This window comes from Salvelinus fontinalis, chromosome 15 (genome assembly GCF_029448725.1).
Source record: "Salvelinus fontinalis isolate EN_2023a chromosome 15, ASM2944872v1, whole genome shotgun sequence".
NCBI classification, from domain to species: domain Eukaryota; kingdom Metazoa; phylum Chordata; class Actinopteri; order Salmoniformes; family Salmonidae; genus Salvelinus; species Salvelinus fontinalis.
In genome coordinates, this window is record NC_074679.1 from 6545863 (window position 1) to 6561686 (window position 15824).

The 15824-nt window shown below is 46.1% G+C and overlaps 1 protein-coding gene across 1 annotated transcript in view; it reads right to left on the minus strand.

Annotated features, from left to right (window-relative positions):
• The window catches only part of dync1h1 (dynein, cytoplasmic 1, heavy chain 1), a 49897-nt gene that overhangs the window by 14171 nt on the left and 19902 nt on the right, over positions 1 to 15824 (minus strand). Inside the window, exons 30-51 of the mRNA XM_055862560.1 lie at positions 15464 to 15647; positions 14915 to 15127; positions 14168 to 14406; positions 13735 to 13891; positions 13063 to 13290; positions 12663 to 12893; positions 12065 to 12205; positions 10785 to 11018; positions 9908 to 10114; positions 9386 to 9507; positions 8935 to 9100; positions 7941 to 8104; positions 7544 to 7673; positions 7060 to 7193; positions 6821 to 6935; positions 6423 to 6584; positions 4734 to 4948; positions 3625 to 3829; positions 3045 to 3218; positions 2738 to 2857; positions 2429 to 2549; positions 487 to 682 (exon numbers count right to left, since the gene is read on the minus strand). Of these exons, the coding sequence (XP_055718535.1) occupies positions 487 to 682; positions 2429 to 2549; positions 2738 to 2857; positions 3045 to 3218; positions 3625 to 3829; positions 4734 to 4948; positions 6423 to 6584; positions 6821 to 6935; positions 7060 to 7193; positions 7544 to 7673; positions 7941 to 8104; positions 8935 to 9100; positions 9386 to 9507; positions 9908 to 10114; positions 10785 to 11018; positions 12065 to 12205; positions 12663 to 12893; positions 13063 to 13290; positions 13735 to 13891; positions 14168 to 14406; positions 14915 to 15127; positions 15464 to 15647 (3858 nt within the window). The remainder of the gene's footprint in view (positions 1 to 486; positions 683 to 2428; positions 2550 to 2737; positions 2858 to 3044; positions 3219 to 3624; positions 3830 to 4733; positions 4949 to 6422; positions 6585 to 6820; positions 6936 to 7059; positions 7194 to 7543; positions 7674 to 7940; positions 8105 to 8934; positions 9101 to 9385; positions 9508 to 9907; positions 10115 to 10784; positions 11019 to 12064; positions 12206 to 12662; positions 12894 to 13062; positions 13291 to 13734; positions 13892 to 14167; positions 14407 to 14914; positions 15128 to 15463; positions 15648 to 15824) is intronic.

A 15824-nucleotide genomic window follows, 5' to 3' on the forward strand; every position in this document is an offset into this window, starting at 1 on the left:
TAAGGCCAGCTTAACCGTGGGAGGGGGGTTGGTCATGGCACGCACTTCAACAAGATGGTGACGCTTAATAGAGCTGACGGCTGGGAAGGGATGGATGGGGGGAGGGAAAAAGAGGGGGGGGCCACTCTTTAGGAACCATGCACGACAGAAGGGGTGGGAGGAGGGGGGTTTGACAGCAGCAGGGTTGGGAGAGGGGGGCAAAGGGACTGTTTCAGGGCAGCGGTGTTTAGGCATTTGAACTCCATTGAAGAAAGAGGCCATTTTGGATCTCTTAAAACTTGCTAGCAGGAATGCGTCTTGCTCTAGATTTGACTGTAGAAAAACATGTCGGCAGCTCAGACCAAACCGCTCTGTAATTGGTTCAATCAAATGTCAAATAACACAACTACTCTCTGCCATTGAAACAAATCACAAACACCCCTTCCCTCGGTCACGCGAACCCCCACCGCCGCAATCTTCCCCCTCCAACAAAACACTCATGGTCACCTGATCTCATCGGCAGAAAAGTTAACAATGGTGGGGATGAAGTTCTCCCTCATTATGATGGAGCGGATCTGCTTCCAGTCTGTGGTGCTCTCCCCCAGGAGCAGGCAGATGGACTCCAGGGCCAGCTTGACCGCCCCCGGCGGGTTGGCCATGGAACGCACCTCCACCAGATGCTGCTTCTTAATGGACTTAACGGCTAACCCCGGCCAGAAGTGGGGGGCACAAGAGGACGGAGAGGAGAATCAACAGCAAAGAGGGAAAGTGAGAAGAAAAGCAGAGAAGTTAGAATAAGAAGAGAGATATCCATCTCGTACCGGGAGACCACGGGAGAGAGGACAATAAAGAACTTAAGTTGAACTTGGAAAGAAACAAAGAAATCTGCTCAAAAAGAGCAATGTTGTTACTATCAGCTGGACATCTCATAATGTAAACTTGTTGTTTCTACCAGCGGGACATCTCATAATGTAAACTCGTTGTTTCTATCAGCTGGACATCTCATATTCTATCAGCAGGGCATCTCATAATGTAAACTCGTTGTTTCTATCAGCTGGACATCTCATATTCTATCAGCGGGGCATCTCATAATGTAAACTCGTTGTTTCTATCAGCGGGGCATCTCATAATGTAAACTCGTTGTTTCTATCAGCGGGGCATCTCATAATGTAAACGTGTTGTTTCTATCAGTTGGACATCTCATAATGTAAACTCGTTGTTTCTATCAGCGGGGCATCTCATAATGTAAACTCGTTGTTTCTATCAGCGGGGCATCTCATAATGTAAACTCGTTGTTTCTATCAGCGGGGCATCTCATAATGTAAACTCGTTGTTTCTATCAGCGGGGCATCTCATAATGTAAACTTGTTGTTTCTATCAGCGGGGCATCTCATAATGTAAACTCGTTGTTTCTATCAGCGGGGCATCTCATAATGTAAACTCGTTGTTTCTATCAGCGGGGCATCTCATAATGTAAACTTGTTGTTTCTATCAGCGGGGCATCTCATAATGTAAACTTGTTGTTTCTATCAGCGGGGCATCTCATAATGTAAACTCGTTGTTTCTATCAGCGGGGCATCTCATAATGTAAACGTGTTGTTTCTATCAGTTGGACATCTCATAATGTAAACTTGTTGTTTCTATCAGCGGGGCTTCTAATAATGTAAACTTGTTGTTTCTATCAGCGGGGCATCTCATAATGTAAACTCGTTGTTTCTATCAGCGGGGCATCTCATAATGTAAACTCGTTGTTTCTATCAGCGGGGCATCTCATAATGTAAACTCGATGTTTCTATCAGCGGGGCTTCTAATAATGTAAACACGTTGTTTCTATCAGCGGGGCATCTTATAATGTAAACTCGTTGTTTCTATCAGCGGGGCATCTTATAATGTAAACTCGTTGTTTCTATCAGCGGGGCATCTCATAATGTAAACTCGTTGTTTCTATCAGCGGGGCATCTCATAATGTAAACTTGTTGTTTCTATCAGCGGGGCATCTCATGATGTCAACTCGTTGTTTCTATCAGCGGGGCATCTCAATGTAAACTCGTTGTTTCTATCAGCGGGGCATCTAATAATGTAAACTCGTTGTTTCTATCAGCAGGGCATCTCATAATGTAAACTCATTGTTTCTATCAGCGGGGCATCTCATAATGTAAACTCGTTGTTTCTATCAGCGGGGCATCTCATAATGTAAACTCGTTGTTTCTATCAGCGGGGCATCTCATAATGTAAACTCGTTGTTTCCATCAGCAGGGCATCTCATAATGTAAACTTGGGGATGTAAATCATTCAACAGCAGCAGTGGCATTGCTAAATATGAACGCTCCCAAAACACTGCTTGTTAAATAGATCAGTCTGCCTCTAAGCTGATTTTGCAACACTGTCTAAAGCAGCCATCAGAAATGTAAGGAAATTAAATACAAAATAAAACAGACGGGAGACGTACCATTCTGGGCCTCAATAACAGCGGGCTCCACCTGATCCAGGTCTACCTTGACACTCAGCTGTTTGTCTTTGATCTTCTCCTGTTGCTTGTACACAGACTCCTGGATTTCCTGACTCATCACCTAGAAATCACAACGGAAAACACACGTCTAATACAACCACCATCTACTTCCACAGAGGTTAGTATACAGCAGAGATCTGAAAGTCCCGGCCCGGGAGCCATATCAGGACCTGATCTGCTTATTTCTTGGCCCAGCGGGACGGAATTTTCAGACCACTGGTATACAGTGAAATAGTTCCTCTCTCTCACCTTCTTCTTCTCCGCCTCCTGCTGGTCTTTGACCATCTTTTTCAGCTTGTCGTTGGCATCCGCGTTCTTCACCTCCAGCTCCTGGCTCTTGATCCTCAGGTCGTGACGCAGCTCCTCCACCTATGGGTTAAGATAAAGATACAGACTGTGGTAACAAACAACTGGACTGGACAATAAAAATCCAAGCAGATCTACCATAATCTTGAAACACAAAGCCAAATTGTGCGTCTGCAAGCTAGCTAGCTAGCTCTATCCACGTCTTAAGTTAATGTTTGTCAGGAAAGACCACTATGGAAGGAAGCGTCACCTGGTCCACGGTCTCCTTGATTTTCCTCAGGCCCACGTTGAGATGCATCTGCTGCTCCTCCAGCTCGCTGCGCTTCTCGTTGAACAGGTCGGCGTAGTGGTTGATGAAGTCCAGGTAGTGGCGCGGGGTGATAGCCATGGTGCGCCCGCCACGCTTGGACAGCCGGCTGTTAGCCTGAGGAGGAAGAACACCATCGTAAGCAAACGTGAGTACCATTTTACCGTCATACCTGGTTTAAAATGTTGTCCCAATCCCAAATCGTACCTCTAAGCCCACTTGTGGAGATCTGAGAGGAATTGACAGGTATAATCAAGCCTCTTGATAGGCTAGGTGGAAGTTTCACTATATTGCTTACACCAATCGAATCCTCTCAGATCTCCACAAGTGCATAGGCCTGGTATTTCTATTCTTTCAAATACTTTAAGCGTTTGTTTGAGCCTGGCTGGAGTGCCAGATGGGCCGTGTTTTGCACTTTTGGGACGATTCCATTGCACTAGATGAGCTCAGCTGAGGTATTTGAAAAAATAATGTAAAAAATACAATTTGAACCCAGGTCTGATTACCAAAGCGTGAGTCTTACCTGGTGCAGTGTCTGGTGGACAAACACGCAGCCGTTGACGATGGCCTCACGGTGAGATGGTGGCTGGGGCAGCTTGTCGTACACCACCGGCATGTAGTCAGGCACCTTGTAGTTGGGTTTCTCCAGGTCCAGTTTGATGGTGAACTCTTTGCCCACTTGGTAGAGGGCCTCAGTTGACCAGTCTCCAAACCAATTCAACACACACCTGTGGAACGGAAGAGAGAAAGAGTTATGAGAGACTAGCACAGATACTGCAGTGTGCAGTGGAAGGCTACAATCATGACAGATCTGAAAACGACTGGGGGGGGGATTGAGTGCAGTGTGACTTGTCTATCCAAAAGACATCCCAAAGAATCAATTCAACGAAAAAAATATGTTTTCCTAAGAGTTCAGAATCAGCCACTACTAGTGACAGTGTGCAAATGTGTTCAATGGAAATATTTGAGTGGGTTTAGAGTCAGCTACTAAGGTAATACCAGCGTCACTGTACTGTAGGCTGGGGCATAAAATGAACACCTGTCAAATGCAGTAGGTTTAGGTATTGGCTGGTAAGAATGTGCATTTCACCAGCCACGTAGGTGGGTGGTCAATTTGCAGTGGCTCTACAGAGAGAGCGTTACATTTGCAAATGAACATTTAGTACAAAAAGTCAAGTAGGAGCACATTTGCTAGTTGTGATTTATATAAAAGTTGCAGTAGCTGTTTTTCTGCTGTTTCATAGCGGCTAATCGCACAAAGAAATACAAAATCTATATCCCACCTAACGCAGTGGCTGGGGAGCTTTGTGCTGATAGATTCATTTTTGGAGGCGCTTAGTGATAGCGAAGAGCTGCGGGGTCTACTAGTCAGATCCAAAATCATGGCCAAGTGACATGACTCGAGTGGCCCCGTTACCACGGTAACCTCCCGCCCTTAAAGTGGCAGCTGAACATTTTGTCTCATCTGATATTTTGGTTAATAAAAGACCCGGGTCACACAAAAAATTTACGGAATTGAGCAATTTATCACATTACTGGTAGATTTTTTCCCATCTACCTGCCACAGTGGCTGGTGGAACAAAAAGTTAATTTTAGGCCTTGACTGCAGGTGTGGATATAGGAGGCCCCCACCTGTTGAAGAGGGCAGGGGAGGTGGCGGCGCGGTCCTTCAGGCCCTCAGATGAGGGGTTCATGGTGAAGACCACATGTAGGTTTCTGATGACCTGGCTGGTAAACCACTTGTAGAGCTCCTCGTGTGTGTCCAGCATCATGCCCTCCTTCTGGGCGCCCTCCTTACACTGGGTCATCAGGGCGGCGTACTCGTCACCCTCAAACAGACCTGGCACCTGGGCAGGGACACACGTTAAAGAATTTACACACAAAAAAGTATGTGGACATAGTGGATTTGGCTATTTCAGCCACACCCGTTGCTGTCTGGTGTATAAAATTGAGCACACCGCCATGCAATCTCCATAGACAAACATTGGCAGTAGAATGACCTTACTGAAGAGCTCAGAGTGACTTTCAACTAGGCACCGTCATAGGATGCCACCTTTCCAACAAATCAAGTCATCAAATTTCTGCCCTGCTAGAGCAGCCCCGTCAACTGTACATGCTGTTATTGTGAAGTTGAAACGTCTACGAGCAACAACGGCTCAGCCTCGAAGTGGTAGGCCACACAAGCCCACAGAACAGGACCACCGAGTGCTGAAGCACGTAGCGTGTAAAAATAGTCTGTCCTCGGTTGTATCACTCACTACCGAGTTCCAAACTGCCTCTGGAAGCACGTCAGCACAACAACTGTTAGTCAGGAGCTTCATGAAATGGGTTTCCATTTCAGCCGACGTTGGTGTAAAGCTCACCGCCATTGGACTCTAAAGGAGTGGAAACACGTTCTCTGGCATTCTCACGCTTCACCATCTGGCAGTCCAACAGACGAATCTGGGTTTGGTTGGATGCCAGGAGAACGCTGCCTGCCCCAATTCAGTGTCAACTGTAAAGTTTGGTAGATGAGGAATAATGATCTGGGGCTGTTTTTCATGGTTCGGGCTAGGCCCCTTAGTTCCAGTGAAGGGAAATCTTAATGCTACAGCATACAATGACATTCTAGACGATTCTGTGCTTCCAACTTTTTGGAACAGTTTGGGGAAGGCCCTTTCCTGTTTCAGCATGACAATGCCCCCGTGCCTTAAGCAAAGTCCATACAGAAATGGTTTATTGAGATCGGTGTGGAAGAACTTGACTGGCCTGCAGAGCCCTGACCTCAACCCCAACACCTTTGAGATGAATTGGAACGCAGACTGAAAGCCAGAACTTATCGCCCAACATCAGTGCCCAACCTCACTAATGCTAGTGGCTGAATGGAAGCAAGTCCCTGCAGCAATGTTCCAACATCTAGTGGAAAGCCTTCCCAGAAGAGTGGAGGCTGTTATAGCAGCAATGAGGGGACCAACTCCATATTAATGCCCAGGACTTTGGAATGAGATGTTTGACGAGCAGGTGTCCACATACCTTTGGTCATGTATATAGGAACTTGAGGGTATGGCATTTCCTACCAACAAGTTCCTCAATAGCAGTATCCAACAAGTTTCTCAATAGCAGTATCTAGGTAGGAACCAATGGAAGAGGCGACAGGGGATGTTTAAAGTGACTACCTTCTCCTCGTCCCTTCTTCTGCTCTGAGCTGACAAGATAGGTAAAAGCAATATGATCTTGATTTGGCCTTCACCCCATCCTGTCTCTTCAATGTCAGTGCAGACAGAGGAACGGAGACTGTTCTATTTTTGAGTATTAAAGTGTAAGCTTGGGTTAGCAGTCTACCTCTCCGTTGGCCAGCAGGGTGTTCATGCGCTCCAGGAAGCCAGAGTCCAGGACGTTGGACTCGTCCATGATGAAGGCGATCTTCTCGTTCTTGCAGCCGGAGCGACGCAGCACCGTCCGCAGGTCCTCGTCAAAGTCGTCACCCGTGTACCTCCTGTGGACCTGGATACAGATCATCACAATGCAGTCAGCACCTCATTCAACCACTGAACTCAATAGAACCTACATTTTGACTTATCCCAATTTACATCCGATGGATTCCACACAGACATAACACTGAAACACTACTTTTCCCACCCATAATATGATGACGATTCAGATAGCTTTAAAATGGTAATTCAAAAGGAACAGAGTTAGATTTACAGTTAGACATTACCGCTGGACTTTTCTTTACTAACCTTGATCTGATAGACACTCAGGCCGTTCATCCAGGCCACAAAGCGTGACAGGGTGGTCTTTCCTGCTCCACTGACTCCAATCAGGAGGAGATGACCCTGGGGTTGTCGGAAGATTCTGGAAAGGACATGAATTGGCCGTTTTAACAATGTCAGAGTAAGGAGTCATATCAAAAACCTCAAGTGTATCCACGTGCTTAAATTTCACAATGTGAAGCAGAGAAGTATTTTTTTGTATTTACCGGTCGATTCGGAGGACATGGTCCAGAACCTCGTTGAAGAGCACCAGCGGCACATCCAGCTCCTCCTCGTAGAAGACCCTCAGACGGGCCTTGACATAGTCTCGCAGCTCCTCCTGTTCCACTGGGATATAATCCTGAGGATGGGGACAGACAGCCATTAACACAACAACTAAAAAAACATATTTCATTCAACATACACAAGCCATGATTGTCAAGTGTTTCTTGGCTCTACATTCACAGTGGGTATGTCTATATGGTAGTTAGGTGATGCTGCAACATATGCCGATACACAGAATTAAAACAGAACCGTATTATATTGCGTCTCAAATCAAAATCTAATTTTATTGGTCACATACACGTGTTTAGCAGATGTTATTGCAGGTGTAGCGAAATGGACAGTGCAGTAATATATTACAAAAATGACTTATACTGCGTCTGTATAAACAGAAGTGTATTATATTGCTACTATGGGCAGGAAGCTCACCTTAGAGAGCCAGTTGCTGTAGAGGATAGGCCTGTTGAGGGCCTTTTCACGGTCAATGTTGGGGAAGTGCTTGAGGGCCACCATGTCAATGTTTTCGTCTGTCCAGCGCCTCTCCTCATCCTCCACCAACCTGTGCATGGGAGAGAATAGTTTAACAGGTCAGTCAGGACTTAGACGACAACATTGATCTCTTTGCATCCAACTTTTCAAATCGATCAGGTCACACAATCAAGAAAACTCAGGGCCTTGGTTATAGCCTGGAACAAGCACCTGGTGTTATTCCTGGCAAGGGAAAACGCCAAGCCATATTAATAAATGCTAAACAATCTTTCCCCCAAAGATTATACTAGGCTACTTTGGGGGAGTCTGGCTACTTCCCTAAGGACTGAACACACACCTGTCCTGGAAGAGGCGCAGGGCCTCATGGGCCCAGATGCGGATGAGACCCTCCACAGGGAGTGTCTCCAGGGGCCGCAGGGCCTCAAAGATGCCCCTCACCCAGCGGGACATCTCACGGGGAGAGTAAATGTAGTGGGGCTGGGTGTCTTGGGTGAAGCGTTCCTGTAGTGGACAGAGAGACATGCTCCATGAGGACAAAAAGGTCAGCTCCCTTACAGCACATCCAATCTACCCTGGTCCCGGATCAGTTTGTGACGTTTTGCTAACAACCATAGGTTTTTGGCAAGATGGCATAAACTGATCTGGGAATAGGCTACATCCTATCCATTGTGTTCAGCACTATAAAAATCAGACATTGAGAGTGATTCCTATAGTGGCTCTTATACAAGACATATTTGTGAGGATGTTGTACCATAGAAATGGCTGCTGCTACTACTGCAGATAACTGTAGATACTACATTAGATAATAGATAACTGTAAATACTACATTAGAATAATACTGTTGATAATACTGCTGTAGATCAGCCTTTCTTAAAGTATGGGTCATGACCCAAAATGTGTGTCGCAACATGTCAGAGTAAAAAAAATAAAAAAATCTATAAAAAACAAAGTTTGCTACTCAGGGTCTCAACTTACTGTTTAGAGTCAGAATAGTAGAATACACAATTTAAAAATGTGGTTTTGCATCAGCAGTTTCTCTCTTGTTTCGTCAGTCACTGACAGACTAACATACTCATCTAAAAATAGTTCACTAAGCCAGCCATCTAAACTAATTATAGTCGAATACCGACCGGGGACACGCCCAGGGGGGAGCCCTGTCCTCCAGGGGGGGCCCCCATTGATTTTGTTAGTCAGATATCACAATAACATGGCATAAGTCATGGCAAAATTTGATAATACTCAAAATACTACTGTAAATACTTTCACTACTGTAGATACCTGTAAATACTTCTACTACTTTATCCGTCTATGTTTGATATGTAAGCTCTTACCTGAGACATGGTGTAGAACTCCACCATGGCGGCGGTGAGTGGCTCAGCGAAGGTACGCAGCGAGGGGATGAGACGCAGCATGGCCCGGTTGAAGGTACCGTAGATCTGAGTGAGGGAGGCGGGGCCGGGGTAGTCCACGTACACCACTGGCACGTGGCGCAGGAACCTGGATTTCAAAAATCACACAACAGTTACTCATCATTCAAAACCGACCACAGTGAGTCTAGTCCGGGGTCGTATTCATTAGGCACCAAACGGTAGAAAACTGACTGAAACGGGTAGGGGACTACTTTACCTATACAAAACTCTCCTTTTCCCCGTTTCAAAACGTTTTGCTACAGTTCGTCACATCGCTCCCTCGCTGTGTACCATGTGAGTCGCTACTACTAAACAAGACCTAGGATAGAGCAACATGGTCTCAGAATGGACATAGGTCATGTTGACAGTGTACCTGTGGGTGAGGGGCTTCCTGCCGGGGTCGGTGGGGGGGTTACAGGCTCCCACAAACTGGATCCTCTCCAGCTTGACCCAGGTCTGGTCTGAGGTGCGGTAGAAGCCTCCGTGCTCCACCATCTGCAGGGGGAAACACCAGAGGAAGGTGAGCTAATGCTCCAGCAGGAACTCAGCATAACATAGGCCTTAGTGCAGGGGTAGGAAACCCTGTTCTTGGAGTGCTGCAGGCAACCCCCCACGACCAACAGATAAGTGATCAATTCAGTGATTTCCTAAATTCAACACAGGTCGGTTAAATAAAAAAAACATGAAGTGCCTGCGGCCCTCCAGGACCAGGGTTGCCTATCCTTGCCTTTGTGTTTAACTTCAGAACACACCCGCCCATTCTCAAATGGCATCCTTCCTGGTCTCCTTTACTTCAGTACCACTGATAGGTGGAAAGGCCATTGAGGAAGAAGTCATGTTAAACGTATTGAGACACAGCCAGTATGTGTGTATGTACAAGCTGAGACCACCTCACCTGTCTGAGGAAGGAGATGACCCTCTGGGTACCATACTTGTCCATGTCAGGCAAGTTGATCTCATCACAGAAGAGCACCAGCCACTTGCCCAGCTGCACGGGGGCCAGGACCACACCGTTGGGCGTGCGACGGTACTCGCAGTAGTGGTCAAAGGTCTTTAGCAGCAGCTCCGGGGTGGTGGCGCTGGAGAAGTTCAGACCCACAACCTGGGAGCAGATGTGAAAGGGTTAACTTACGCAGGAAGACCTATTATTCATTTGAACGACTCATTGGCACACTTGAAGATTTAGCCTCTGGTCCAATGTCCACACTAGCATACTTATTGTGGTATTAGCAATGTATTGGGTATGCATTCCAAGTGGTATGCATTCTAAGTGGACATTGGAAGTTGACCTAAGTCCAGCTCTAGGGTGACCAGCTGAAGACATGCAGGGTGTGCCGGCTTTTGCTCCAATTCAGCACAAAAAACAACATGTTTCTCAATATGCATACTACCGTGCTCCGAGTGCATTCTCCAAGGACGTTCTTGAGAACGCATAAAACATCACATTTATTTTAATACATTTTGAGTCATTTTTTACACGTTTGCCTCGTATTTCTTTGCATACTTTCAGTTGAAGCTTTCAACGATGCATGGTTCAAAATACGTACAAACGAGAGTACGCATTTGATAACTGTACTCTGTTTCGCATACTTTGATTTGGACTCATACTCCGACCACCCAGTGCTCCAATTTGAGTGCTCAGAGCACGGTAGTATGCATTTTGAGAAACACCCCATGACTCAGACCATGGTCAGTTTAGACTACAATTGATACCGACAGGTCTAGCGCCATCTAACCCCAGTAAACAGCGTTCCTGATGGGACCACACTTACCTCCATGTCAGGCAGAGCTCGGAGGGCGCTGAACAAGGTCATGGTTTTACCCGAGCCGGGCGGGCCGCAGAGGACCAGGGGCTTGTGCTCAGCCAGCCAGGTGTAGAGCAGGGCTTCGTGGCGCACTGTGTCCAGGGTGGGTACCACAACATCCGGGCTAGCCACCTTGTGGGTCTCCACTTCGATCTGGGGCACCTTGCCCTGCCACGACTGCCACTCGCCGGAGATGGTGACCTGACGGGAAGAAAAACAAGGAGGGTTGGAGTATAATTCTAGGGACAAGAGGTTTTCCTAGTTAGCGCATATAGTCAGGAAAACTGAAAAAAACTCAGGTCTCCTGTCAGGGCCTAACACGGGCCACATGCTGGTAGATTTTGGCATTGGCGGGTAAAAATGATATTTCACCAGCCACGACAGCAGGTGGTCAGGGCTCCACAGTGCAAGTATTTCATTAGTCAAATATGATCACATTTATAGTAATAAAATGCTCCAGTAGCTGTCTTAAAAGTATTTTTGCCTTTTTGTTTCATAGCTGGTAAATGAAAAAAATAAATAATAAAATCGCACAAAGAACTATGAATCCTCAAGCTGCAAACACTGCCTCACTTGGGGCTGTGCACACGTGAAGAGCTGAGTGAAAGATTCATTTTTAGATCGAAAATTCTACTGAAGTGAGACTTTGTCCTTGTGTTTCCCAGCTATTTACATAAAAAAACAACTTAGCTTGTGAACAAAACTATATTTTAGTTTCAACAGCTAGGGAAGAGAAGACCACGCTTCTACTAGTCAGAATCTCACGGGCACAAACATGACTTGAGTTACGTTACCACGGTAACCTCCCGCCCTTAAAGGGGCAGGTGAACATTTGTCTCATCTGCTATATTTTGGTTAAAAGACTAAGGTCACAAAAAATGAAATTAAACATATCACATTACCTCTTACTAGTTATACATGTGTTTTAGAAACATTACAAAGCATGCTCATCCATTTCTGTTTTGTTGGTGTCATTTTAGCAGCAAAAAAACCCTAATTTGTCTGACAAAAAAATCTGAGTGGCTGGTATTTATCTACCTGCCAGTGGTTGGTGGACTAAAATGTAAATTTAATTAGTAATGATTCATTTAATAGTTCATTTTAAGCCCTGGCTCCAGTTCTACCACAGGATTAGAAAAATAAGAAAAAGGAAAAATAAAGTTTTTAATTTTAATGACAGTTAAATGGGTGATCCACTTTGTTATTCAGCTTGATGATCTGAGATTCAAGAGCACGTCCATTCCTACCTCGTAGTCGATGATGGGCACGTTGGGCGCAGAGGGCAGGGGCACAGTGGTGATGCGGCGGATATATTCACCCAGCTCGCCACGTATCTTCAACCGGCCGTCGCCTGAGAAAGACCACAGCACGGCGTAGATCAAGTACCTCTGTGGACCCAAAAGGCAGAAATATGGTTAACATTTATAAAACCCATTCATTATTTTTTCTAATATATTTTTTTGTACAAAAATCAAGTTAACAATTAGTGCAGCATTGTAACAAACCCAATAATAATAATGACGCTTAGTGTGACAGGAGAGGAGCTGCTTAGTGCAATGTACTCTGAATTCATCAGATTTCATTCTCTGGGGTAAGTCTCCAGTCTGACAGGATAGTTTCTCAATCAAGTTTCTCAATTTCTTAACTCAATCAATCCACCAAGCGAATTCTAAAAACATTTGCACCCCCCCCCCCCCCCCCCCCCCCCCAACTACTCGATTCTTAAACGGCAATTTCAATTATTCTCCTAAACTTAAATGAATTAAAATGGAATTGACACCAAGCCCTGGGGGACTGCATTTAGCCTCCCCACAAGCAGGAGGCGCTGTGGCACCGCTGGCTGACCTGCATGTAGCGCTCCAGCTGGTCGTTGGGCATGGGGAAGTCTGAGTGGTTGTTGTTGTAGAGCGCCACGTTGCGGCAGGCCTGGTGTAGCATGGAGAACAGGGAACCCATACAACGCAGCCGCGTGAAATCCATGATGTGCTCCATCTTGGAGGCGTGCTCCAGGGTCTTGATCACCAGCCCAGTGGAGGTGAAGTAGGGCTGCAGGATGGCCGCCGTGTCCCTCTGGATCTGGAGAGGGGGAGATAACAATGGGGAGTGTTTACAAGACTGTTAACGTAACGCGAGATGAGCAAGGGCTGTGTTCAGTTGGGAGAATTTTTTTTCTCCAACAGAGTGAAACAAGTGTTTTGTTATGGTGCGCCCTACTGAACAGGATCCGGGTAGCAACAGTACCAACCTGCAGCATGGGGGAGGCGGTCTCCTCTCCCTCGTCCTCAGTGCCCTTGTGCATGCGGAAAGCCTCATCTTCGCCCTCGTCCAATGGGATGCTGCGCAGGCGCGCCAGGAAGTGGTTGAAGATCATGTCAGTGCTGAGCACGTCTTCGCTGAACCAGACCATGCCACAACGTGACACAGTGGCCAGGGTGGCATACTTCAGATCCTGCACCTCGAACATGATGCGCACCTACAGACACCACATTATGGAGTTATGAGAGGAATGCTGATGTCACAGGTCCAAATGTAAAATTGTTTTAAAGGTAGTCCCCTTTGGACCAATAAAAAGCTGGCGCTGGAACACACCCAGAGAAAATTGTTTAGTGTAGAGGTGAATAACGGTGAATAAACTGTAAGCTAAAAACTGTAAACTAAACAAATAAATAAAAGAGTCGCACACACTCTTTCTAGATCTTTTTTGGACTAAAAGATAATGGCCAGTTTTATTCAATGGCACAGTTTCACAGACTCAAATTAAGCCTCTACCTGGACTAAAACTGAATCAGTATGTGCAAGTGTGTTTCAAATGTTGACTTCATAGGGTGACTAATGGTATTACAGATGTAAAGCTCATGTCATGGTACTGGATTTTTTTTTTCATTAAAAAGGATCTGGCTCGAGGGACACGACATACGTTTGGTGGCAGGCTGAGACGCTCTCCGTTGGGCAAGGTGAGCAACTTGTTGTCGTCCAGCACAGAGTTGAGATTCTCTACCCACTCGGGGTCCACGTCGCCATCGAAGATGATCCATTGCCGTTTCTGCAACTCGCCTCTCACGTTGTCAATGATCCTGGGATGAAAAACCCCCAAAACAATCGATTAATTGACTGGAGATGTATATACAAAAAGAGAAAACCTTTTGAGTGTCATCAGCCTGACAATGACAAGAGACACCATGTGAGGATACGACAGAACTGAAGTGACTTGGTGCACAGAGAGAACAAGAGGGCTTAGTACGGAGCCCTGAGGGACACCAGTCGTGTCGCGAGACCATGTGATGCTTAAAAATCAGCACACTACATAGAATGGCTTGAACAACAATACATCGAAGCCGGCTAATACTTACTTCCTGAGCACGTGCGTGAAGAGCCCATCGGTCCACTCGCGTGTGTTGGGGTCCAGGGTTCCGTACAGGTGGTCCTTGCTGATGGCCTTGGGGTCAATGATGTGGGCCACACCCTCCATCCCCTCCAGGCGCTCCAGGGCCTTGAGCAGCACCCTCCAGGCCATGGTCTTGCCACTGCCAGAGGGTCCCACCATCATCAGGCCGTGGTTGATCTGGGTGATCTGGTACAGTTGGAGCACCTGGAATGATATGACATGGTTTAACATTACAGACTTGACACTTAGCTGACATCTTTGGAGTGCAGACAAACTTGGTTTCAAATTCAGACATTTTAATCAATGTCGGCACCAAAGGTTCTAAGGGAATTACATTCAAGAGAGAGTTCAAAGTAGTAACGATACTGTCATAGATGTAACAATTGTCATAAGGATAAAGAAAGAGTTTGGTTTTGCCAATCTACACTACAGGTCAAAAGTTTTAGAAGACCTACTCATTTAAGGGTTTTTCTTTATTTTTTACTATTTTCTACATTGTAGAATGATAGTGAAGACATCAAAACTATGAACACATATGGAATCATGTCGTAAACAAAAAAAGCGTGAAAGAGATCAAAATATATTTTATATTTGAGATTCTTCAAAATAGCCACCCTTTGACTTAATGACAGCCTTGCACACCTTGAATGAGTAGGTGTATATTTCTGGGTGAAACCATACAGAGTGAATAATTGGGGACTACATTACATACCTTCTCAACCCACATGCTGCCTACGTCGTCTCCGTCTCCATAGGTGAGGAACATCTCGGCGCAGACCTTGCGGAGCTCTTCGCGCAGAGCCGTCATCTCGCCGCGCATGTACTGCACGCCGGGGAAGACGTCCGACAGCAGGCTGAACAGCAGGGGGATGTCCTCAGCCACCAGCTTGGGTACCATGGTCTCACACACACTCTGGATCAGGATCTGAACACAGACAGCGACACACAGAGGTTAGGTGACATCTCTTCTAGAGGTCCTATCCCTTCCACAGGGACACAGAGGAAAGGGGACTCATCTTCTAGGTTAGGCGACAACCCCTTCTAGATAACAGAAAAGCCATGCCATACATGCAATATTGGCAGTCCTTTTAATCTTTATACTTTGGGTGACATGGTCTCCTAACCCAGTGTAAAAAATATGGCTCATGGGATTAGCTGGTGGTCATACAACTGGAAGTGTATTGTGACTGTAGTTTTAGTATGTTTTTAATAATGTATAAAACTGAAGAGAGAAAACCCAAAGATACTTCAGTTCCTTTACCTCCTGTTCGGGTAGGTTCTCTGCGATCTCGTTCTCGTCTACGTTCTCGCCGCGCTCCCGTTTATCCTTCTTGATCCTCTGGATGCGCTCCCGCTTCACGTTGCCGGCGCTGACCAGCACGCTCTTGAGAGCTCGCAGACCAAAGTCGTAGTGACTCTGGGAGGACAGCTGTTCGTCGCATAGCCTGCAGGTGCACAGATAAAAAATATATATTTTCAGTCAATGAGAAGGAACACAAAACCAATAGAGTGGAGCTTTCAGAGGTAGTAGTGCTGGCATGCATGAAAGATTTCACATTATTTGATTTCTTAAATGTTGTTGGAAATATGCAGCAGAAACAATATTAATCCCCCCACCCCCC